The 27,281-nt window shown below is 34.3% G+C and overlaps 1 protein-coding gene across 2 annotated transcripts in view; it reads left to right on the forward strand.

The window, feature by feature from the left end:
• Nucleotides 1-27,281, forward strand: part of COL24A1 (collagen type XXIV alpha 1 chain) — a 421,841-nt gene that overhangs the window by 299,934 nt on the left and 94,626 nt on the right. For both annotated transcript variants that reach the window (XM_002810653.5, XM_063718582.1), the window contains 5 exons: nt 17,274-17,327; nt 19,259-19,366; nt 24,635-24,688; nt 24,907-24,960; nt 25,746-25,802. In XM_002810653.5, the coding sequence (XP_002810699.3) occupies nt 17,274-17,327; nt 19,259-19,366; nt 24,635-24,688; nt 24,907-24,960; nt 25,746-25,802 (327 nt within the window). The remainder of the gene's footprint in view (nt 1-17,273; nt 17,328-19,258; nt 19,367-24,634; nt 24,689-24,906; nt 24,961-25,745; nt 25,803-27,281) is intronic.

Consider the following 27,281-nt stretch of genomic DNA (forward strand, 5'->3'; position numbering starts at 1 on the left):
AAGAATGATAAGATATATGTGTTTCTTGTTTCTTTTTTTATAGCAAATGTTTATAATGTCTTTTTTTATATATATATATACTTTAAGTTTTAGGGTACATGTACACAACGTGCAGGTTTGTTGCATATGTATACATGTGCCATGTTGGTGTGCTGCACCCATTAACTCATCATTTACATTAGATATATCTCCTAATGCTATCCCTCCCCCCTCCCCCATCCCACGATAGTGTGTGATGTTCCCCTTCCTGTGTCCAAATGTTCTCATTGTTCAATTCCCACCTATGAGTGAGAACATGCGGTGTTTGGTTTTTTATCCTTGCGATAGTTTGCTGAGAATGATGGTTTCCAGCTTCATCCATGTCCCAACAAAGGACATGAACTCTTCCTTTTTTATGACTGCATAATATTCCATGGTGTATTTGTGCCACATTTTCTTAATCCAGTCTGTCACTGATGGACATTTGGGTTGGTTCCAAGTCTTTGCTATTGTGAATAGTGCTGCAATAAACCCACGTGTGCATGTATTTTTATAGCAGCTTGATTTATAATCCTTTAGGTGTATACCCAGTAATGGGATTGCTGGGTCAAATGGTATTTCTAGTTCTAGATCCTTGAGGAATCGCCACACTGATTTCCACAATTGTTGAACTAGTTTACAGTCCCACCAACAGTGTAAAAGTGTTCCTATTTCTCTACATCCTCCTCTCCAGCACTTGTTGTTTCCTGACTTTTTAATGATCACCATTCTAACTGGTGTGAGATGGTATCTCATTATGGTTTTGATTTGCATTTCTCTGATGGCCAGTGATGATGAGCATTTTTTCATGTGTCTGTTGGCTGCATAGATGTCTTCTTTTGAGAAGTGTCTGTTCATATCCTTTGCCCACTTGTTGATGGGGTTGTTTGTTTTTTTCTTGTAAGTTTGTTTGAGTTCTTTGTAGACTCTGGATATTAGCCTTTTGTCAGATGAGTAGATTGCAAAAATTTTCTCCCATTCTGTAAGTTGCCTGTTCACTCTGATGGTAGTTTCTTCTGCTATGCAGAAGCTCTTTAGTTTAATTAGATCCCATTTGTCAATTTTGGCTTTTGTTGCCATTGCTTTTTGTGTTTTAGACATGAAGTCCTTGCCCATGCCTATGTCCTGAATGGTATTGCCTAGGTTTTCTTCTAGGGTTTTTATGGTTTTAGGTCTAACATTTAAGTCTAGCATTCCCTTTGAAAACTGGCACAAGACAAGGATACCCTCTCTCACCACTCCTGTTCAACATAGTGTTGGAAGTTCTGGCCAGGGCAATCGGGCAGGAGAAAGAAATAAAGGGTATTCAATTAGGAAAAGAGGAAGTCAAATTGTCCCTGTTTGCAGATGACATGATTCTATATTTAGAAAACCCCATCGTCTCAGCTCAAAATCTCCTTAAGCTGATAAGCAACTTCAGCAAAGTCTCAGGATACAATATCAATGTGCAAAAATCATAAGCATTCTTATGTACCAATAACAGACAAACAGAGAGCTAAATCGTGAGTGAACTCCCATTCACAATTGCTTCAGAGAGAATAAAATACCTAGGAATCCAACTTACAAGGGATGTGAAGGACTTCTTCAAGGAGAACTACAAATCACTGCTCAACGAAATAAAAGAAGACACAAACAAATGGAAGAACATTCCATGCTCATGAATAGGAAGCATCAATATCATGAAAATGGCCATACTGCCCAAGGTAATTTATAGATTCAATGCCATCCCCATCAAGCTACCAATGGCTTTCTTCACAGAATTGTTTCTTGTTTCTAACATAGTTTCCTTAGAAACAATCAGTTGAGAATTTAGGGTCAGCATTAAGTGGCATTATGGAGTAAATGATTATCTAAATCTTTATCATCTGAATGGTTTTTGTGACTCTGGTGTTAGGCTTGTTTATTCTGAACAGTTTCATCATAAAGCCACACAAATAGCAAGCCCTGCACTGACCACTGTGTCCCTGATCTCCCACTAAAGAGCTGTACATTGTTGAGTGGTCATTCTTTGATTTATATGTTCACACATGACACAAAATAAAGGGGTTGGAGCTACGCAGAACTTCCCAAGATGGTTGTGTCAGGAGGGGTACTAAGTTAGCAGGGCCCCATTTTTTCTATTCCTGTATCAGTCAGGAATGGTCGTTGTATGTCTTTTTAACACAGATTTTTAACGTAGATTTTCTTTGGAAGTAAAGGTTCTAAGGCTTTAAAAAATTCATTATCTTAGATTTTCTAAACTTTTATTCAGCCTTACAGACTGTGATTCTATAAAATATTTGTGTTCATTTGTGAATTCCATGAAGTTTTTGAGTACCTTCTATAGGCCAAGAATTCTACTAAACATTAGGGATACAGTGGGGAACAAGACTACCAAGTTTCCTGATCCTCAAATGTTATAATCTAATGAAGAAGACTGACAGATTAAAAGATCACTGCAGATTGTGATAATGCAATAATGGAAATAAACATACTAATGAAAGAGAATAACTGACTATGGGTAGAAAAGCCAACTAGTTAAAGATAGATAACATATATCAGCTAGGGTAGTGAGAGAAGGCTTCTCTGAATAGGGGACAACTACATTGAGACATGGAGAATAAAAAGGAACCCATCAAGCAAAGAACTGTGGGAAGATCCTTCAAGATAGATGAAGCAGCAATGGCCGAGATATAGAGGTGAGAATGAGCTAAGTATTTTTAGAAAACTAAAAGGCTATTACAGCTGCAGCATAATAAACAGTGAAAAGTTGTTTGAGATGAGCTTGAAGAAATAGGTAGGAAGTAGATCATGAAGGACTTTTTAAGCTATGATAAGAAATTTGGGTTTTATTCAAAGTGTGGTTAGTGTTATTGGCTATCTCAAGAAATGAAACGAATTACAGGAAAAGAACAAAATAAATTTCATTTAGAAAAGCACATCATACGCCAAGACAATTCAGTGAGAGAAAGAATGGCCTTTTCACCAAATAGTGCTGGAACAACTGGATAACCACATGCACAAGAATAAAGTTGAACCCTTCCTTATACTACAGAAAAAATGAACTCAAAATGAGTCATAGACCTAAATGTAAGAGCTAAAACTGTAAAAGTCTTAAAAGAAAACATAGGAGTACATCTTCTAAGATAAATTGGACTTCATTAAAATTAAAAGATTTTTGGTTCATAGGACACAATCAAGAAAGTAAAAGATCAACCCACATAATAGGAGAAAATATTTGAAAATCATATATAAGGGACTTGTATCCAGAATATATTAACAATCTGATAATATAAGATAATTAACATAAATGAAAAATGGACAGACTTAAATATCTCCAAAGAAGATATACAAATGGCTAATAAGTGCATGAAAAGATGGTCAATATCATTACAAATATCAGGAAAATGTACATCAAAACCACAATGAGATACCACTTCATACCTATTAGGATGATTAGTATTAATGAGGATATAGAGAAATTGGAACCCTTATACATTGCTGATGAGATATAAAATCTGCAGTTTCTTTGTAAACCAGTTTGGCGGTTCTGCAAAATGTTAAACATGGACTTACCATATGACCCAGCAATTCCACTTCTAGGTATATATGTCCAAGACGATTGCATTTAAACAAAAACTTGTACACGAATTTTCACAGCACATGATTCATAAGAGCCAAAAAGTAGAAACAACCCAAATGGGCATCACCTGATGAATTAATAAATAACATGTGAAATATTGTTTGACAATAAAAAGGAATGGTGTACTACTACATGGTATAGCATGGATTAACCTCAAAAACATGCTAAATGAAAGAAGCAATTCACTAGAAACCACATATTGAATTGTTTTTTGTTTGTTTGTTTTTGTTTTTGAGACAGAGTCTTGCTCTGTCGCCCAGGCTGGAGTGCAGTGGCATGATCTTGGCTCACTGCAAGCTCCACCTGCCAGGTTCACGCCATTCTCCTGCCTCAGCCTCCAGAGTAGCTGGAACTACAGGTGCCCACCACCATGCCCGGCTAATTTTTTGTATTTTTAGTAGAGGGATTTCACTGTGTTAGCCAGGTTGGTCTCAATCTCCTGACCTCGTGATCCGCCCGCCTCTGCCTCCCAAATTGCTGGGATTACAGGCATGAGCCACTGCTCCCGGCCCACATATTGTACTTTTATATGAAATGTCCTCAATAGGCAAATCTATACATACAGAAAGTGGATTAGTGGTTGCCCAGGGCTAGAGGGGTTGGAAAGAAATGGGGAGTGACTTCTTATGATAATGAGATTTTGGGGGGGAGTGACAAAAATGTTCTAAAATTGATTTTCGTGATGGTTACACAACTATGAATATACTAAAAACCATCTAATTGTACACATTAAATGGGCACATAATTCATATACATGATACATGGATATCATGTGTGAATATATAGTATCATGTGACTATCACATATGTAAATGTTAATTATTCCTCAATAAATGTTTTAAAAAATAGATATGATGTGATACTTCTGAGACAAAATAGCTACTTTCACAAAGTCTAAAATAGGGAATCCCAACTGGTTCCTCTATTTTATTAGTAAGCAACACCAAGCTGACTATTCTCAATCAACATGACATAGATAAATGACATATATAAGTTGTATAAAATAGCATTTTTAAAGAGATGCGGTCTTGCTATGTTGCCCAGGCTGGACTTAAACTCCTGGACCCAAGGAATTCTCCTGCCTCAGCCTCCCAAATAGCTGGGACTATAGGCACACACCAAAAAAATAGCATTCTTCTTTCTTTAATTATTGAATAAATACATTTTAACATGCACATTGTAAAAAAAATTGCTATTTTTCCTGTATGCCCTGCAAACCTCTAGATACACAAATGGGTTGCAGTGGGCAATGTTAACTTTTAAAAGCCAACATTTTGGAGCAAAATATTACTTACACATTTCAGGAAAAGCACTAAAATAAACCAGCCTACTAGCAGTGGAAATTTACACTTCCTCCTAAAAATATATAACAACAACATATCCTTAAGAGAAAAATACTGAACAAATAACCAGGGGGGACCTTTCTGATTATAATAACAAGAAAATACAATATAGAATAATGCAACCCCTTTTCTCACATATAATGGGTTCTTTAAATATGTGCAGAAGTTTACTGTGCAAAAAATTCCTAATAGATTAATATGTTCTGTTCCCTAGAAGCTAAAAAATATTATGAAAATCTCTCACTGTACTTTGCCTTTTACTCACAAACCTTGGTTTTACTTTCAACATTTAATGCATGTTCTTTAAAATGTTATTTTCTTACAAGTAAATACCTAATAGACTACCTTACTGTCTGATTAGGGCTAATTATTTTCAATTTTGGGCATACATTTTGTCATTCATTTATTCGTTCATTAAATATTTATTAAGCCAGGCACAGTTATGAATGTTAATGTTACAGCAGTGAACAAAACAAACAAGGTTCATGCTGTCATGAAATTTATAGGAATTTATATTCTAGTGTGGGAAGACAATTTCAACATGAGTGATAATTCCGGTAGTGATAAGTGCTGTGAAGGAAATAAAGATCGAGTGCAGTGATTCATGCCTATAATCCCAGCATTTGGGAGGCTGAGACGGGAGGACCACTTGGGCTGTGGAGTTCAAGACCAGCCTGGGCAACATAAAGAAACCCCCATCTCTACCAAAAATTTTGTAAAATTTGCTGGGTGTGGTGGCTTACACCTGTGGTCCCAGCTACTTGGGGTGGGATGATCTGCTTGAGATTGCTGGAAGTTCAGGGCTGCAGTGAGCCATGATCATGTCACTGCACTCCAGCCTAGGTGACAGAGCAAGACCATCTGAAAAGAAAAGAAGGAAGGGGAAAGAAGGAAAGAAAGGAAGGGAAGGAGGGAGGGAGGGAAGAAGGAAGGAAGGAAGGAAGGAAGGAAGGAAGGAAGGAAGGAAGAAGGAAGGAAGGGAGAAAATAAGGAGAAAATATGTTATTGGGATGTGGAGTGACTAGGTAAAGGGGTTACCTATGTAGGGTGGTCACAGAAGTACTACCTGAGGCTGCATTGAGCCAGGCACCTAAGCATAGAGACAGCCACCTATGTGATTATCTGAGGAAAAGAGATTTCTAAATAGAGGGAATATCTAATGCAAAGGCCCTAAGGCAGAAGGGGTTTTAAAAAAAGAAAAGAAAAAAATGAAAAAGAGCCCTGTATCTAGATTATAGTTAATAATTGGAAAACATGATGTCAGAGAAATGGTAGGAGCCAGATCATAGGAAATTACAGACCATGATAAGAGGTTTGGTGATTATTCTCATTGCAATGGACAGTCATTTGGAAGATTTTGAACAGGGAGAAGGGTATGATTAAAATTGTTAGTGATTATTTGGGCTATTGTGAAGAAGTGAGCTATGGGGTTAAAAGTGGACCAAACCACTTATAAAGCTTTGGCAGTCGTCTAGATGAAAAATGATGGTGGGTTGGAATGAGAAAATACAGTGATAGTGAATAATGATCAGATTCAAGACATATTTTAGAGGCATAGCTGACTGAATTTGCTCCTGGTTTAGATGTTGAGAAGATGGGATAAAGTAATAAATAATAAGCCCTAGATTTTAGCCTGAGCAGCTGAGTGGATAATCATGCCATTAAATGTGTAACAGAGCAACAAATTTGTACTTACAGATGTGCAAATATGTAACTTCTTCATTTCTGGCTCATCTGGTTTTCCTCACAAGCTCCTACTTACTGATTAGTGGAATGCAGTGGGGTGGGGGATGGGGATGGCAGCAGGCAAAGAGAAAATTTAAAATCTGATTCAGTTGAATGCTTAAACTTAATCTAATCATATAAAGTAGTAGTTTCTTCAGGTGCTCAGACTATAAAGATGCTTAGTCTCTCAAGTGTATCAGTCCTTGACCTCTCTCTTTTACTCCTTTCCAACATTGAGTCTGTGTGTCTTGTGATTGCAAGGATAAGGATGCCTTGGATATTGATGCAGGTGTTATTCGTGCTAATTGGGACAGGGTAATCTTCCCTCACTGCCTACCCTGATGGTTTCTGCTGATGATGTTTACATCTAGTAATTTTCATTTTTTTCTTTGTCTTTTTTTTTTTAAGAGGGTTCCCTTGCTGAACTGGTCTCACATCAGGTCCCACTAATTTCTATAGATGTCTCTGAGGTCTGCTGTGGTCCTCATTCAGTACTAGCGAAGGAAACCTGCTCTTCAGCCTTTATTGTAGAGCTATATGTTCCTAGAGTAGTGATCACCCCGTCCCTGCCACAAACTTCCCAGCTGTTTCTGAGTTGCCATCTACATCGTATAGGAATCAAAGACTAGCTCAGGAAAATTTAACCATATGGTCTTCCTCATTTTGACTTTGTTGAGTAACCATATTAACAGGGCTACCCACCAGGTGATATCTACAGAAGATACCTTTCAAATTCCAAATGAGTAATTGGGAACAAAGATCTCTCTCTGACAAAACTCAGAAAAGGGAAAATATGTCTCTCTCTCCTCCTTTGCCTTCCCACATTCTCCTGGAGCCAAAACAAACAGACAAACAAAACCTCTATGCATCTCTTTACTTCCCCTATGTCATATCCTCATCCTTCTATCATCTAGTAAAAGCCTTATGGTAATACATGGAAAGTGTCTTCTCTATCACAGGACAGCTTTGTGTGCTAGGTGCTCCAGACTCAACTCATGAAATGTTAAAAGTTGGAAACAAGGAAAATAGGAAAATATTATTTTAAGGCATTCAGCCTTTGGGCATACAGACACCTGAGGCTGAACAGGCAAAGTCCTCATATTCAAAGAGGCAAGAAAGAAAACCATTTTACTAATTTTCAAATTTTGCCTTATTACAGTGGAGATGGGGAAGAGTAGGAGGAAAGCAGTTTAGGGTTACGAGGAGGGATTTAGAGACTTTGGTTTTGGACGTGTAAACTTTAAGATACCAAATAGAAATGCAAAGAACTATCATTAGGTAGGGTAATCAGAAGGTCAGTGATGGAGTGAGAATAGGTGATATAATTAGGGAATCATTAGAATACAGATTTCTCAAAACCATACCGTTAAATGGAAATTAATCAGTCTGCTCCTGAAAGACTTTTGGGTAAACAATGAAATTAAAGCAGAAATCAAGAAATTCTTTGAAACTAATGAAAACAATGATACAACATACAAGAATCTCTGGGATACAGTTAAAGCAGTGTTAAGAGGAAAGTTTATAGCACTAAATACCTACCTACGTTAAAAAGTTAGAAAAATATCTAATTAACAGCATAACATCACACCTAGAGGAACTAGAAAAACAGGAGCAAAACAAACCCAAAAGCTGAAATAACCAAAATCAGAGCTGAACTGAACAAAATGGAGATGAGAATAAAACATGCAAAAGGTCAACAAAACCAAAACTTCATTTATTGAAAGAATAAATAAGATTTATAGACCACTAGCTAGACTAATAAAGAAAAACAGGGAGATGATCCAAATAAACACATTCAGAAATGACAAAGGGGATGTTACCATGAATACCACGGAAATACAAAAAACCCTCAGAGACTATTATGAACACCTCTCTGCACACAAACCAGAAAACCTAGAAGAAATTCATAAATTCTTGGAAACATACAACCTCCCAAGATTGAACCAGGAAGAAACTGAAACCCTGAGCAGACCAATAATGAGTTCTGAAATTGAATCAGTGACTTTGAAACCTACCAACCAGAAAAAGCCCAGGACCAGATTGACAGCCGTATTCTACCAGAGATATAAAGAAGAGCTGGTACCAATCCTACTGAAACCATTCCAAAAAATTGAATAGGAGGGATTCCTCCCTTATTCATTGCATGAGGCCAGCATCATTCTGATATACAACAACAACAAAAGAAGACTTCAGGTCAATATCCCTGTTGAACATAGATGCAAGAATCGATAACAAAATACTAGCAAACTGAATTTAGCAGCACACCAAAAAAGCTAATCCATCATGATCAAGTAGGCTTTATTCGTGAGATGCAAGATTGGTTCAACATATGTAAATCAATAAATGTGATCCATCACATAAATATAACTAAAAACAAAAAACAGACGATCATCTCAATAGGTGCAGAAAAAGCTTTCAGTAAAATTCAACATGCCTTAATGTTAACCCTCAACAAACTTGACATTGAAAGTACATACCTCAAAATAATAACTGTCATCTATGACAAACCCACAGCCAACGTTATACCTAATAGGCAAAAGCTGGAAGCATTCCCCTTGAGAGATGGAACTCTCACCACTCCTACTTAATATAGTACTGGAACTCTCAGTCAGAGCAGTCAGACAAAAGAAAGAAATAAAAGGCATCCAAATAGGAAAAGAGGAAGTCAAACTCTTTTTGCAGATTATATGATTCTGTACCTAGAAAACCCCATAGTCTCTGTTCAAAGGCTCCTAGATCTGATAAACAACTTCAGCAAAGTTTCAGAATACAAAATAAATGTACAAAAATTAATAGCATTTCTATACACCAATAACATCCCAGCTGAGAAACAAATCAAGAATTTAATGCCACTCATAATAGCCACAAAAAGAATAAAATACCTAGGAATATTTGGGAGGCCGAGGCAGGTGGATCACGAGGTCAAGAGATCAAGACCATCCCGGCCAACATGGTGAAACCCCTTCTCTACTAAAAATACAAAAATTAGCTGAGCGTGGTGGTGCATACCTGTAGTCCCAGCTACTCAGGAGGCTGAGGCGGGAGAATCGCTTGAACCCAGGAGGTGAGGTTGCAGTGAGCTGTGATCACACCACTGCACTCCAGCCTGGTGACAGAGCAAGACTTCATCTCAAAAAAAAAAAAAAACCTAGGAATACAGTAACCAGGGAGGTGAAAGATCTCTACAATTAGAATTACAAGACACTGCTGAAAGAAATCAGAGACAACACAAACAAATGTAAAAACCTTCTATGCTCATGGATAGGAAGAATCAATATTGGTAAAATGGCCATACTTCTCAAAAGCAATTTAAAGACTCAATGCCAGTCCTATCAGATTACCAAGAAAATTTTTCACAGCATTAGCAAAAGCCATTCTAAAATTCTTATGGAACCAAAAAAGAGCCCAAATAGCCAAAGCAATCCTAAGCAAAAAGAATAGAGCTGGAGGCATCACACTACCTGACTTCAAACTACACTACAAGGCTATAGTAACTACACTACAAGGCTACAGTGACTAAAGCAACATTGTACTGGTACAAAAACAGTTACACAGACCAATGAAACAGGTTAGAGAACCCAGAAATAAAGTCATACAACTACAACTATCTGATCTTTGACAAAGCCGATAATAACAAGCAATGGGGAAAGTTTACCCTATTCAGTAGATGGTGCTGGGATAACTGGCTAGCTATATGCAGAAGATTGAAGCTGGACGCCTACCTTTTACCACATGCAAAAACCAATTTAAGATGGATTAAATACTTAAATGTAAAACCTAAAACTATAAAAACCTTAGAAGAGAACTTAGGGAATACTATTCTGGACATCAGCCCTTGCAAAGACTTCATGACAAAGATTCCAAAAGCAATTGCATCAAAAACAGAACTTGACAAATGAACCTAATTAAACTAAAGAGTTTCTGCACAGCAAAAGAAACTGTCAAAAGAGTAAACAGACAACCTAAGAACAGGAGACAATATTTGCAAATATTTGCATCCAACAGAGGTCTAATATCCAGAATCTATAAAGAACTTAAATCAATAAGCAAAAAACAAACCCATTAAAAATGGGTAAAGGACTTGAACATACACTTCTCAAAAAAAGACATACATTTGGCCATCAAGTATATGAAAAAATGCTCAATGTTGCTAATCATTAGGGAAATGCAAATCAAAACCACAATGAGATACCATCTCATACCAGTCAGAATGGCTGTTATTAAAAAGTCAAAAAATAACAGATGCTGGTGAAGTTGCAGAGAAAAGTGAACACTTATACACTGCTAGTGGGAATGTAAATTAGCTCAGCCACTGTGGAAAATAGTCTGGAGATTTCTCAAAGAACTTTAAAAGAACTACCATTCAACCCAGCAGTCCCATTACTGGTTATATACCCAAAGGAATATAAACTGTTCTACCATAAAGATGCATGCACATTTATCTTCAGCGCTGAACCATTCATAATAGCAAAGACATGGACTCAACCTAGATCTCCATCAACAGTGGACTGGATTAAAAAAAGTGGTATGTATACACCATGGAATCCTATGCAGCCATAGAAAAAGAACAAGATCATGTCCTTAACAGCAACATGGATGCAGCTGGAGGCCATTATCCTAAGCAAATTAATGTGGGAACAGAAAACCAAATACCATATGTTCTCCTTAAGTTGGGACTAAACCTTGAGTACACATGGACACAAAGAAAGGAACAATTAACATCAGTAGGTTAATTGTTAATTAACCTACTTGAGAGTGAAGGGTGGGAGGAGGGTGAGGACCGAAAAACTGCCTGTTGGGTATTATGCCGATTACCTAGGTGTCAAAATTATCTGTACACCAAATCCATGTGACACATAATTTACCCACATAACAAACCTGCACATGTACCCCTTGAACCTAAAATAAAAGTTACGCAGAAAAAAATAAAGCATAATACTGTGGTTACTGTGGCATGCGCCTGTACTTCCAGTAAATCGAGAGGCTGAGGTGAGTGGATTGCTTGATCCTAGGAGTCCAAGTCCCGCCTGGGCAACATAGCAAGACAATGTCTCTAAATAAATAAATAAAAGTAATATACAAAAATAGGTTCCATTCTTTTTCACCAGCAATGAGCAGTTAGATATTTTTAAATGCAATTTCCAACATAATTAGCCACAAAATTAAGTACCTAGCAATACATCTAAACAAAATATTTGTAAAAATCGTGTGGAAAATTTTTACAATTAAAGAAATTATAATCATTTATTAAAGAACTAAATAAATGGACAAGTATTTTATATTCATGATAGGAAAACTCAATATTATAAAATTATCAATCTTCTCCTAAATTAATCAATACACTTAATACAATTTCAATCAAAATCCCAATGGGATTTTTAATAAAACTTGATTGATAAAAAGTGATTTTAAAATTTGTGTGGATGGCCAGTGATGGTGAGCATTTTTTCATGTGTTTTTTGGCTGCATAAATGTCTTCTTTTGAGAAGTGTCTGTTCATGTCCTTCACCCACTTTTTGATGGGGTTGTTTGTTTTTTTCTTGTAAATTTGTTGGAGTTCATTGTAGATTCTGGATATTAGCCCTTTGTCAGATGAGTAGGTTGCGAAAATTTTCTCCCATTTTGTAGGTTGCCTGTTCACTCTGATGGTAGTTTCCTTTGCTGTGCAGAAGCTCTTTAGTTTAATTAGATCCCATTTGTCAATTTTGGCTTTTGTTGCCATTGCTTTTGGTGTTTTAGACATGAAGTCCTTGCCCATGCCTATGTCCTGAATGGTATTGCCTAGGTTTTCTTCTAGGGTTTTTATGGTTTTAGGTCTAACATTTAAGTCTTTAATCCATCTTGAATTGATTTTGTATAAGGTGTAAGGAAGGGATCCAGTTTCAGCTTTCTACATATGGCTAGCCAGTTTTCCCAGCACCATTTATTAAATAGGGAATCCTTTCCCCATTGCTTGTTTTTCTCAGGTTTGTCAAAGATCAGATAGTTTAGATATGCAGCATTATTTCTGAGGGCTCTGTTCTGTTCCATTGATCTATATCTCTGTTTTGGTACCAGTACCATGCTGTTTTGGTTACTGTAGCCTTGTAGTATAGTTTGAAGTCAGGTAGCGTGATGCCTCCAGCTTTGTTCTTTTGGCTTAGGATTGACTTGGCGATGCGGGCTCTTTTTTGGTTCCATATAAACCTTAAAGTAGTTTTTTCCAATTCTGTGAAGAAAGTCATTGGTAACTTGATGGGGATGGCATTGAATCTGTAAATTACCTTGGGAAGGATGGCCATTTTCATGATATTGATTCTTCCTACCCATGAGCATGGAATGTTCTTCCATTTGTTTGTATCCTCTTTTATTTCCTTGAGCAGTGGTTTGTAGTTCTCCTTGAAGAGGTCCTTCACATCCCTTGTAAGTTGGATTCCTAGGTATTTTATTCTCTTTGAAGCAATTGTGAATGGGAGTTCACTCATGATTTGGCTCTCTGTTTGTCTGTTATTGGTGTATAAGAATGCTTGTGATTTTTGTACATTGATTTTGTATCCTGAGACTTTGCTGAAGTTGCTTATCAGCTTAAGGAGATTTTGGGCTGAGACAGTGGGGTTTTCTAGATATACCATCATGTCATCTGCAAACAGGGACAATTTGACTTCCTCTTTTCCTAATTGAATACCCTTGATTTCCTTCTCTTGCCTAATTGCCCTGGCCAGAACTTCCAACACTATGTTGAATAGAAGTGGTGACTGGCCATCAGAGAAATGCAAATCAAAACCACAATGAGATACCATCTCACACCAGTTAGAATGGCAATCATTAAAAAGTCAGGAAACAACAGGTGCTGGAGAGGATGTGGAGAAATAGGAACACTTTTACACTGTTGGTGGGACTGTAAACTAGTTCAACCCTTGTGGAAGTCAGTGTGGGGATTCCTCAGGGATCTAGATCTAGAAATTCCATTTGACCCAGCCATCCCATTACTGGGTATATACCCAAAGGACTATAAATCATGCTGCTATAAAGACACATGCACACGTATGTTTATTGCGGCATTATTCACAATAGCAAAGACTTGGAACCAACCCAAATGTCCAACAATGATAGACTGGATTAAGAAAATGTGGCACATATACACCATGGAATACTATGCAGCCATAAAAAATGATGAGTTCACGTCCTTTGTAGGGACATGGATGAAATTGGAAATCATCATTCTCAGTAAACTATCGCAAGAACAAAAAACCAAACACTGCATATTCTCACTCATAGGTGGGAATTGAACAATGAGAACACATGGACACAGGAAGGGGAACATCACACTTCGGGGACTGTTGTGGGGTGGGGGGAGGGGGGAAGGATAGCATTGGGAGATATACCTAATGCTAGATGACGAGTTGGTGGGTGCAGCGCACCAGCATGGCACATGTATACATATGTAACTTACCTGCACGTTGTGCACATGTACCATAGAGCCTAAAGTATAATAATAATAATAATAAAAAGAAAAATAAAAAAAATAAAAAAATAAAATTTGTGTGGAAAACCAAAGGGTCAATATTAAGACAACTTTAAAGAATAAGTTGTGCAGAAGTGGGATGGTTGTGGAGGAGGTGGAAGAGAGAATCTGACCTATCTGATATAACTTATTATTGAAGCTAGAGTAATTAAGTTAGTGTCATACTCATTCACAAATAAACAAACGGACCAATGGAAATTGAAGATAATGTAGAATCAGATATAAGTATATTTTGAAACTTGATTTTTGATAAATTGATTATGCACTACAGATCTATAAGGAAATGAACTATTTAATAAGTGGTACCAGTACAATTGGTTATCCAAATGAAAAAAAAAACTCTCCCTCACACAAATGCGCATGTGCACGCACACACACAAACACACACCCTGCAAAATTAAATTCCAATTGATTAAAGGCTTAACTGTTAAAATTAAAATCTTAAAACTCTTGGGAGAACATTTAAGATAATATTTTATGACCTTATAAGGAAAAGGGAAGCAGTAAAGATTTCTTCAGACAAAGCACTAAAAGAAACAGAAAGAAAATATTAATGACTTTGACTGCATTAAAATTGCAAACTTGTGTTAGTCCAAAGTCATCATAAACAAAGTGAGAAAATAAGATACACGCTGGGAGAAGAGATTTGTGATATATGGAATGAAAAAAATATAAGTATATATAAAAACATATACATGTAACTCAATAAGACAGCCCAGTAGAATAACGGGCACAAGATAGGAACCAGAAATTCACATAGAGATATAGATGTCCGATAACTTTATGAGTAGCTATTCATTTTTCCATAATAACCAATAACATAAATTGAAATGATAACATCATTCTGCACCCGTTTTAAGTCTCATATGATCAAGCATTATAGGAAATATGGAGTAAGTGGAACTCTTAAACATTGCCATTGAGGATGTAAATTGGCAAAATACTTCAGAGAACAATTTGGCAATATCTGATATGCTTGAAGATGCATATATCCTACAACCCAGCAATTCAATTCCAGGGTACATACCCTATAAAAACTCTTGACATGAGCACATAGAGACAAGTACAGGGTGTTTATTCCAGCATTGTCTGTAATAGCAAAAGAAAGTCACCAAAACATTAACCAACGGGAAAAATACTTAAGTTGTGGTTTGATAATAACATGGAATCCTGTAGCATTTTTTTAAGTAAATGAATTAAAGACACAGTAATTTCAAAACAAAAATGTGTTAAAAAGAAGTTTCAGGAGAACACATAAAGTATGATACCGCTTTTTAAAAATTTTTAAAGATACAAAATACATATTGCTTGGGGATACAAATGGAGTAAAATTATTAAGAAATGTGTAGGAACAATAAAATTCAAGACAATGATTGCACCTGAGTAGGGAAAAAGGGTGATGAGTTTGGATAAGTATATGTTTAATGGGGGGCTTCAATTATATGTATATATATATATATGTAGATATATATATACACAGACACACATAGACATACACATATATTGGTTCTATTTCTTAAAGTAGATGGTAGGTAAATGGACTTTCATTGTACGTTTTAACATCTTTACATGTACTTAAATATTGTGTAATACACTTTTAATAAACAGCAGAAGTTAATAATGACTAGCATATTTTGAGCTCTTCATCATAAGTCTAGTCCTTTCTAAAGTTTACATGCATTCTTTTATTTGCTCTTAGTCTTTGAAGAGGTTCTTTTATACCTCTTTTATTTAACAGGAATCTGAGGCCTTTAGAAACTAAATAATCTACCTATGGCCGTATAGGTGTTAGGTGCCAGAGCCAGAATATGAAATGGGAGCAGTCTGACTTTTAAAAGCTCACACCTTTAATCTCTGTGAAGATTAATCAGCCTCTTTTTGAAAGGCCTCATTAACTTCAAAGAAGTCCTCAGGCTAGTGCAACTACCATTTCTACCTCTGGATGCAGCTATAACTACAGCAATAGAACACAACAGCTTTGGCCTCTAAATTCAGTGATTTTCTGAGGCTAGAAGAGCATTTGCTCAGGAGCATAGGGTATGAGTCATTTCCTTAGGTATCTGTTTATTCGTTCAACAAATATTTATCTAGAGCCTACATAGCACAGTGGTAAACCACAAGTTATTTCTTGCCTACATCATTTTTGCAATTTGCCAAGCTTTTGGGACACAAATTTGAGATTTCCATTTTCGTTTCCAGCGAATGCAGGGAATGTTGTGATTAATTATTAGCCATTTTAGAACTTGCAACCTGGCTTACTGTGGAACTCACTTAAGTCTAACCATTGTTTACCTGAAAATTCATATGGTGCCCCACTTTTACTTAAAAAAAAAAAGTGTATATTGAAAACTTTTAATCTGCTTTTAGCTACACAAAGGACAAATTGAAATGAAAATATTATTTTTAAGTTTTGTATGATTACCTCCTTTTTCTCTCTGTATTTCCTTCTTTTTTTTTTCACAGATCAACAAATATCTCTTTAACTCTTTCTACTCCAGTGAGATTTTGAGATTTTCCTTGACCACGTACTAGATACATTGAAATTTTCCTTGACCATGTACTAGATGTATTGTATACTCTGTACTTTCTTTTATATGTGTGTGGAGACTTCATTGGATAGGCAGAAGTCCTGTACTTTCCACAAGATTCTGAGCTCCCAGTAGCTGATAGAAATGCTGAGATGGATGCCTTTGGGTTTATACTTTTTTATTTTTGTTAAACATGTTTTACAGCCTGTGACATAGAAGGCATGGGTTAACTTTAATTACATTCTTTCTAATTAAAATGGGTATACTGAATCTATGATCCACCTAGAATAATGAACAGTGTAATTAAGACTCTCTTGGCCAGTTTGTGTGTGTGAACTTTATAGCTAATAACAGCTGCACCTCTAAGTCATTGTGACCTCTTTTTAAATGATAGAAACCTAATAATGTGAAAACTAACCCTCATTTTTACTTCTCGTCCAATCCAATCCAGTGATAATCTGATAGAAGTATTCAAATACTCCATCTCATCTTTTCTTTAACCATTTATTTCCTTTTTTATATTGAATATTTTAGGGACCTGAAGGAATTGCGGGAATTCCAGGGCAAAGAGGTCGTCCGGGAAAAAAGGTAATTTTTTACATCTTCTTATGCAGGTTTTCTTTCTTCTGATGTGCCCAGAGCTCCATAGACTGCTGTAATGTTTTTAATTTGGACTAGATAGTAAAGTAGTAAAGAATTATAAATGTTGCTTTAAAAGATACATTTATATAAATTAATATTTAATTTCAGTTAGGAGTACTTATTATCGTGATTATTTGAAGGCAAATTTTCCATTTTGCAGTTTGTAAAAAATCTTGGCTTTTCCTTCTTTCTCTTGTTTGCCAAAAATTATTTTAGTAGCCCATGGACAAGAAGAAAGATAAAAGGAAAATACTATACCATTTGTGCTTTTCAATGACAACTTTAGTAAAGTATTTGAGGGAAGAGAATGTAACTATAATTGTTTGTTGTCAATGTGTTTTTTTAAGTTGATTTTATTTTTTCCATATATGAAGAACTACAAATCAAGAATATTTTTATTTGCTTACTTTATATTTTACTAAAAAATTGGTTGTATTTATAAAATTTTAGTACATTGTAAAGAAAATGTATATTTATATAAATATGGAATCAATAATCTATTCAAATATTGATGAAACATAGAAATGGTTTTCCCATTGGACTATGACAGTTTAGAATTATTTATTATAATTAACTTCAAATCACACCATATTTTGATTTCCAGAATCCAATTCTAGCATTCCTGCTGATATATACCTAATCAGTCTTTCTCAGAATTTTTAGACAATAGATAGGGGTAATAAATAATGAAGAGAAATGAATGAGGTAACATTTAATTGCCATTCTTATCCATTAAAAATAATTCCAATATTGAAGTTTCTTTCCTCATATATAGTGTTATGTCTAAAATCAACATTCGTAGTGAGACAGTGCAAGTCTTTGTATAATAACAACCTGCACCCCTGGAAAAATAAAATAAAGCCTCTTAACTGTTATGAATCCCAAAAATTTCCTGTCCAACTGTGTTCACAGTAGTTTTTCTTTGTGTCTTCTTGTTTATCAATAATAGAACAGGTTGGTTCTCACTTAGGAAAATGAAGAATAACACAATGTTGTTTAAGAGCAGCTATATTTTGGTGCTAAAGAAAGGTCAGTTTGTTGGCCGGGCGCAGTGGCTCACACCTGTAATCTCAGCACTTTGGGAGGCCGAGGTGGGCGGATCGCTTGAAGTCAGGAGATCGAAACCAGCCTGGCCAACATGGTGAAACCCTGTCTCTACTAAAACTACAAAAATTAACTGGGCATGGTGATGGGCGCCTGTAATCCCAACTACTTGGGAGGCTGAGGCAGGAGAATCGCTTGAATCCGGGAGGCAGAGGTTGCAGTGAACTGAGATCGTGCCACTGCATTCCGGCCTAGGTGATACAGTGAGACTCAGTCTCAAAAAAAACAACAACAAAAAAGAAAGGTCAGTGTGTCTAATAGAAAGCAGAAGATAATTAGTTTTCTGAAAGATGTAAAGTGATGTAAAAATGTTACAGATTTTTCAAGGCATACTCCAAGCCAATGAGTGACGATCCTGAATGTACAGAACTGCACACTGGAGCTCTTTTTGTATTGAACAGACCTTGTTGCATTGAAATTCCCTATAGAAACAGACTTTCCAAAGAGCTTATGATTTGTTATAGCAACAATACGTACATGCATACTTACATACATATATAGCAAAATTCAAAAGTAAAAAACGGTTATTTGGATTCAACATGGGCACCAGATGCCCCCTGCTTGTTTGGTCAAAAAATTTTTTTTATCTTTTTCCAAAATTACTTTTATTTTTAAAATAACTTATGTAGTGATGGTATATTATTATTGTTAGTGGTGATCTGTAATACTGTTAACCAGATAATCCTCAGGAGCGATTCAGGAATATGATATAGTTAATTAATCTAAGTATAAATTTTTTTCTTGCTTTTCTCTCTTAATAATGTCATCCACAGGGTGATAAAGGACAAATAGGACCCACAGGAGAAGTTGGAAGCAGAGGTCCTCCTGGAAAAATTGGGAAAAGTGGTCCTAAGGGTGCCAGAGGAACTAGAGGTGCTGTGGTCAGTATTTGACTTGCTTCCAGAACTGAGTCACTGTGGATGGGAAACAAATGTACCCAGGCCCTTAAAGTTTCATCCCTTGATTAGCTTTACAGAGAAGGCAATAGTTCCATTGAAAATAATCTACCTCCATGGGATGTGGAGAATTGTAAGCATTCCACAGTACTTAAACGGCTTAGTGGTTTCTGGACATGAAAAAGGAAAGAGAAAAAAATGAAAATGGAAATAAAATATGAAATGAGGTTTTAAAAAATAAGATTATAACTCCTAACCAAACTAGGAAATTTTATATGGCCAGCACCTAAAATTGGAATTTAGTATCTGTATAAAACTATGCTGTCATGGTTGACAAATTGCTTTGAAAATTAGGTTTACTTGAAATGGATTTTCTTTCTCTGGTTGGAAACAAACCTGCTTTATCTGGATATTATTTTTCTAACCAATTGTGATAAATCTAACATCCAATTTTATCTTTAATCTTTCTCAGGAACTTTGCATGATGTTAGGAACAAGTATAGCATGATACTTATGAACTCATATGTTAGCAAAATTATATTGCGAATGTATTTAGACCTGTTCTGAAAGTCACAGCATGAAAGAGATGCAAAATATTTAAAAGATTATCTAATTGAGTCTTCTGTTTCATAAGCTTTCTTACAAAATGCATTCGTATTTCCATTTAGTGTAGTCTCCATTTAGATGTCACAAGTGCTAGACTTTTCACTAAGGCTTTTTAGAGATCATTGCATAATCCATTTGTTGTCTGAGGAAAGTTTGCCTCAGGCTCATTTTCGGTATTCCATTCCTTACTGTGATCTAGGCCTTTCTTACTTTCTTTTATTTAAATTACTAGCATTTCTCTGTCTTTGACCTGTATACAAGAACATTTTATAATGTTATTAATTTTAAAATTTGACATATTCCCAACCTACCTTCCCAAGAGGTTTCATCAAATTTACACTCCCACCATCAACATTTCGTATTACTTCTTTTGATGTTCGCCAATCTGATAAGTGAGATGTGTATTGCATTTTTTCTTTCTATTTACACTTTCCCAATTGCACTTTTTTCTTATGGAAGTTGCCTGTTCATATATACTACACATTAGATTGTTGCCTTTTTCTTATTGATTTGCAATCACTCCTTATATGCTTAAAATATTAATATATTTTTGTTAAATATGTTACAAAATATATTACAAATGCTTTTCTTTCTGCAATTTCTTTTAATTTTATATATCTTTTGCTGTATAGATCATTTTAATTTTTATATAGTCAAACTTGTCAGTCTTCTCCCTTTCAGTTTCTGTGTTTTATTTTATTAGAAATGCCTTCCCTACCTAAAGTATGTAAGAATATTCTTCCATATTCTTCTAATACTTTTATAACTTTATTTTTACCTTAACTCTTTAAGATGTATGGAGGTTTTTGGGTTTTTTGTGGGGTTTTTTTATATAAGGTGTAGAAGACTAAGTTTATTTTTTCCAAACTTACAGAAAGTTGTTCCAATTCTATTTATTGAGTGGTCAGTCTGTTTTCTGCTTTTCTGAAATGCTTCCCTTACCATAAACTGAATTCTCAAATATTCATTAGTCTGTTTTTATTCTACTTTATTCTCTGAATCTAGTAGTCTATTTTTGGGTCAATACCACACTATTTTACTTACTATAGTATTGTGATACCTTCTGTTAGGGCAAATCCTTCATCATTCATTTTACAAAAAAGTCTGGCTCTTGCTGTGATTTCCTCTTCCATGTGAACTTTCAATTTCCTTCAATGCTGAATCTTTCTATAAACACCATATGTCTTTTTATTTACTCATACCTGCTTACATATTCATCAATAAAATATTTCCCTTCTCTCTGTTCTTTAATCTTTCTTGTTATGTTTATTCTTAGTATTTTTGTTTTTTGTTTTGCTTTGCTTTTGAGTTTTATTTTCAGTGTTAATATAATCTTTTTTCTGTTACATCAACTTAGTGGTGCTGTTGGTGCTATTATATTTTGATCTTATATCCACTTTAATGAATGTCGATGATTCTGATAGGGATTCTTTAGGTAAATAATATTGCCTCCCCTTATTTGCTTCTCTGAATTACTACATTGATTAGAACTTCTATTATAGCAGTGAATAGAAGTCATGATGAAGAAAACCTTGTCTTCTGGGCCTGTCTTTAGTGAAAATGCTTCTAATGCTTATAATGTCAAGTGTTGTTTACAGTTGTTTTTTAGATATACCATTTATTTGTTTAAAGAAATTTCTTTTCATTCTTAAATGAGAGTTTTGACCAAGAGTAGATGTTGAATTTTATCAAATCCTTTTACAACATTTGTTTAGATAATCCCATAGTTGATGTTGAAATTTATCAAATCCCTTTACAGCATTTGTTTAGATAATCCCATGCTTTCTCTCCTTTGTTTGTAAATATAAGAAAATTCATTCGTAGATTTTCAAAAGTTGAATCAACCATGAGTTCCTAGGATAAATCTTACTTAGGTATAATTATATTATTATTTTAATGCAAACGGATTTCATTTTTTAACATTTTATTTAAGAGTTTTATTTTAGCTTATTGAATTTAGTTTAACTTAAAAGTTTTGCATTTGTATTTGTAAGCAAATTGGCCTATTTCTTCATTCCATCATTCTTCATTCCATCTTTTTTTAATGTGTACTACCATTAACTGGATTTAGGCATAAGTGTTAAGCAAGTCATATAAAATGGGTTGGTAAATTTTTCATGTTTTTCTGTGCTCTGTAACAGTATGGAACATAGATATTGTGTCTGTTCTCCGAAGGTTTTATAAAACTTGCTATTAAAACAATCTGAGCCAAATGTTATTTTATTAGCAGTAGATCTTTGGCTTTCTTTTCAAATTTTGTATCTTCTGGAATAAATTTTTGAAATTTTTCTTAAAAATTATCAATTTCAACTAGATTTTCATATTTAGTAAATGAAATTTGAAATTACTATTTTCTTATAATTAATTTTTTTTCTTGTGGTTATGTCCTTCTTGTTTCTAATGTTGTTTTATCATGTCTACTCTTTTCTGGGATCAGATTTGCCAAATATTTTGCTCTTTTATTAGTCAGTTGAAAGTGTCTACTTTGTTTTCCACTCAACTTTTTAAAATGGTTTTCTGATTCACTAATTTATGCTTTAATATTAATCTCTTCTTGAATTAAATGTCTGGCCCATTTATTTAATTTATTTAATAAATGCATTATGAAGCTACCTGTTCCCTTTTAAGTGCCACTTTGGCCATATTCCCATATTATTATGTTTGTGCTTTTACCATCATTTACTTATAAATAGCTTGCAATTTCAGATTTTATTTTCTCCTGAACAAGAGTTATCTTAAAGTATGTTTCTTTTTAAGTAGATTTTTAATTTTTATTGCTCATTTTTAATTACACTGCGTTATAGCCAGAGGATGTGTCCTATATGATTTCCGCTTTGAGGAAATTTACTAAAATTTTCTTTGAGGCCTACTATACTCAAGTTTTGTTCAAAAGATTCCTTTTTCTCTCTTCTTTTCCTTCTTTCTTTCTTTTCCTTTTTTGGGGCTAATAAACAGTGCTAAGTATTTCTGTTAAATCAAGTTGTTAGCTAAGCTACTTAAATCCTTATAGCTTTCTTACTTTTTTTTTCTTGCTATTTGAGTCATTGATTTCTGAAAACAAATTTTGAGATCTACTCATATTTTCTCCCCACCTATTTTTGGGAGGTTACATATTTTGCATATATATTTTAGATACATTAAGGTTCATTTTTTCTTTTATGAATTGCACATTTTATTTCTTGTTATATTGGCTCTAGATCACTTGGAGTCAGCAGCAGCCTTTAGCATTGCCTGCTTTTTGGGCAACAGTTTCCACACTCATTCACTTATCTTCTAGGCAAATGCTATCATCAGTTACTCAGCACAAGTAGAGCAGGAATACCTGACTCCTTTCCCCAGTTAGTCACCCGAACCTATCCTGCCCCTTCAATGTCTTGATTTCAGCATTTGAAATTTCCTTGAGACTACTTGCACGTCTGCAACAATCTTTTTCTTTGCATATTTTCAGCCGTAATTTTCTGTCTCAAATTACAAAATTTTGGTCCACTGATGTTTACTTATTTTCCAGTGTTGTTATTACAAATAAATACCTTTCTTTTCTCTCTCTCTTTTATGTTGGATGGGACTATTGAAACAAGCATATGTCATTCAGCCATCTTGAGCTAATGAATACTGAGTAATTACATTCTACTCTAGATTATTCACCTAGGTAATGGCTGAATTCTTATTGATGTTTTAAAATTAATTTTGTGCAATTTCTTTTTTAGACTGAAACTTGTTCTTACCTGAATGAGTCTAAATTTACTGCTCAATGGTTAATAGTTGCAATGTGGACATTTTTAGAGCTGGGACTTTAAAGAAATCATCAAATATAGTGAAGCAGTATGATTCAATGGGAAATACTATATAGGCAGAATCAAGAGACTTAGTTCTAGTATGATATTTGGCAAGTCACATACCTATTCTGTGCCTTAATTTTCTCATCTTCTGTTTGTTTTGAGACTCAAATAGGAGAGTCCATATGGAATCTTTTTGCTAATATGAAATATAGCACTTTTTCAGGTTTTTTTGTTTTTGTTTTTGTTTTTACTTTTTCAATTGTCTGAGCAATCTATTCAGTAGGCTAAGGGCATTTGCTGGTTAGTCTTTGACTTACATGGTTTCACCATCTATAAAATATTGATAATAAGAGTAATCATAGGGTAACTATTACATGTAAGTTGTCAACCATTTCCCTTTTAATAACTAACTTTGACCAGGACTAAAACCATATTCATCAAAGCATCTGAAACTAACAATGAGTATGGAGTTCTGGATCCCGTAGTGACAATGTCAAAAACTCTCAGGTTGCACTCTCTAATATTCAGTGATCCACATCTGGCACAAACTCTGACAGATGTAAACCACATTTCCAATAATTCGTTAAGGACCAGCAGGATTCTGACAACTGAAAGTATTTTTTTAATATGATTAAGGATGTTTATATCAGAAGTAAACCAAAAAGACATTTGTTGCAGAACTTTTTGTGTTTCAGAAAAAAAAATAGACAAAAGTTGGGGGGTTATTTTTTGCTTTCCTATTTCAAACTAGGTAAATTTCAACAATGAAAAATCTAAAGGTAACAATTTAAACAATAGGAGTACAAGTCTAATGATTTAAACAATTCTTTACTTTCTCTCTCTCACTAATATTTACTTTGTTTTTTAGGGACACTTAGGATTGATGGGACCTGATGGAGAACCAGGAATTCCAGGGTACAGGGTAAGTATTTATAATTGAAAAAATATATTCACATGAAAACATTTTTATTAAAGATGATATCCCATATATGCAAATTAAGATTAAATCTCTCTAATAAACCTTTGTAACATATTTAGGCCTCATTTTTCTAGACAGTGAATCCTATTTTTCCTTTCAGAATAATGCAATATCTAATATCTAGGTAGAGCATGTATAAATGTCTACTTGTCCTTTTGTAGGGCCATCAGGGTCAACCAGGACCCTCTGGATTGCCAGGACCTAAAGGAGAAAAGGTTTGTGTATATATTGGCTTTTTAATCTTAAAGTTAAACATTGAGTTCATGAATTATTCCTGAAAGACTGCATGGAAAAATTTTCAAGGAATAAAAGAAGCACTTTTAAAGTTGAAAATTTTACTAATTCTGGAAGAAAAAAATATCAAGGAGCTAAAATTTAAATAAATTATTAAAATATCTTCCATGGGTTGTTTCAAGACTGAGCTGAAATAATATATGTGAAAATATTTGTAGAGCTTTGTAAGAGTAAAAATAATTATTTAAAGAAATTGTAAGGCTCTAGATTAAATGATTAATTATAGTACATTTATATTAGAGTCTTTGGGGCAGGAGAGTCAGGATCAAGTGATCTTAACCGTTGCCCAGGTTGGACTCAAACCAAGCAAGCAATCCTCCCACCCCAGGCTCCTAAGTAGCAGGCAAGACAGGTGCGTACCACCGCACCTGGCTCATTTATATTAAAGATTAAAATTTTTTGATGATTTAGGAATAACTACAGCAGTATTCTTAATTTATGATATCATTGAAACCTGACACTTTAAGGAAATTCCTGAGCTGCTTCTTATATAATTAAAGGAGATTGATACCTCCAAGAAGAACCCTGTACAAATTACAACTCTGTATAAAATATCATAGGCTTAGTTTCTTACATCAAAGTTTTCCACTTAAAAAAAGATAACATCAAACTGCATTTTCTAATATACTTAAAAATAATAGGTTGTGTATTTTTGATGTTTATTTTATTTATTGAGTTTTGTTTATAAGTCATTATTTCATTTTAGGGCTACCCAGGAGAAGATAGCACAGTCCTAGGACCACCTGGGCCTCGAGGTGAACCAGTAGGTCTTTTTCTGAAATAATTCTGGTTATTCAAGATAAAATACAATTATATAATAGATTCACAACACCAATTAAATCTTTTCAAGGAGTTTTCTTTTGTTAGTTTTATAACATGGTCTGATAGGAGGGTGATATTTATGGTCACAAAATTTAAATGATATTAAAGTCTTTAATATGAAAAATATGCAGGTCATATTTTAGCATAATATATAGGGTTAATATAGTGACTTCCCAAATCTAACTTTCTGCATTGAAGGCATGATAACAACTTTTACAAAGATTGTCAGAAAACTTATACACTCTAGACATTTTAGGATACATATTTCTTTAATTATCACATTCAGATTTATTTCTAAATATTAAAAAAATCTTATCTATATACTTCTTATAGCAGTTTACACTCAATTGCCAATTGATTTCAAAATCCCTCTAACGAGTTATTAGAACCAATAACCTTTAAAGATTGCTGATCTATAGCCTTCTTATTAAACATTTTAAGGGTTAACTATAATCATGGTTTCTAGAAAGTAGCTACTATAGCTTTATCTGAATAACTGTCTCTGTGTTCATGTTTGACTAAAACAATGTCTAAAGACCATATGTAAATTAAATGGATTAAATGAAAATTTTTAGTTCATAGAAATAAATATTATATAATTGTCTATATTTTCCATTTCTCACATAGTATTATATAGAGTAAAACAATCCTAAGGCACAAGGATCAGAATATGTAGTCACTTCTGATATTTTGACCTGGCTCTTTGGAGATGGTTGAAAGTTATACTTTGTTTTAGAAACAGACAAGAAAGATTCTAATTTTTCTGATTAAATCAAGCCATCTCATATAGAGGCAATAGGCAATAGGTATCTAAAGGAATATGTAAGTTTCTTTATCAAATAATATTCTAGTCTCTCTAAACCACTAAGAGAGGGAAATATATGGAAATAATGTAAAAATCTTAAAGCAAATGGAAAAAACTTGTCAAAAGGAGTATAGTAGTGGTCGTTTTTCCCAGATTTAGGTATACCAGGATCAAAGAATGTCACCTAAAATGTAATAAATATATTGAAAGACTAGCATAACAATAGTAGTTTTATCCAGTAGACACAGGACAGGCATGAAACTTAAACCACAAAGATTCTAAATAGTTAAAGCAGAGTCAGAGATTACAGCGTTGACATTATGTCTCTTACCTTTGTCTACATAAGAGTAAATTAAAATTTGTCAATTAATGCTCTATAATAAATCCTATGCTTTTCCAGTTAATTTCAATTTAAGTTTTTGTTCAGATGGTAGGTCCTAGTGGGTGCTGATATTTCTATTTCATTTTATAGTAGATAATTTAATGATTTATTATATTAATGATTTTCTATTAGAAATGTTCAGGAAAAGTAAGTCTGAGTTTATTAGATAATTTTTGGCTTAAGGATTAAAATTAATAAGTATAATTTTTTAGGTTAATTTATGTCTTGAGAAT

This window comes from Pongo abelii, chromosome 1 (genome assembly GCF_028885655.2).
Source record: "Pongo abelii isolate AG06213 chromosome 1, NHGRI_mPonAbe1-v2.0_pri, whole genome shotgun sequence".
In the NCBI taxonomy this organism is placed as follows: domain Eukaryota; kingdom Metazoa; phylum Chordata; class Mammalia; order Primates; family Hominidae; genus Pongo; species Pongo abelii.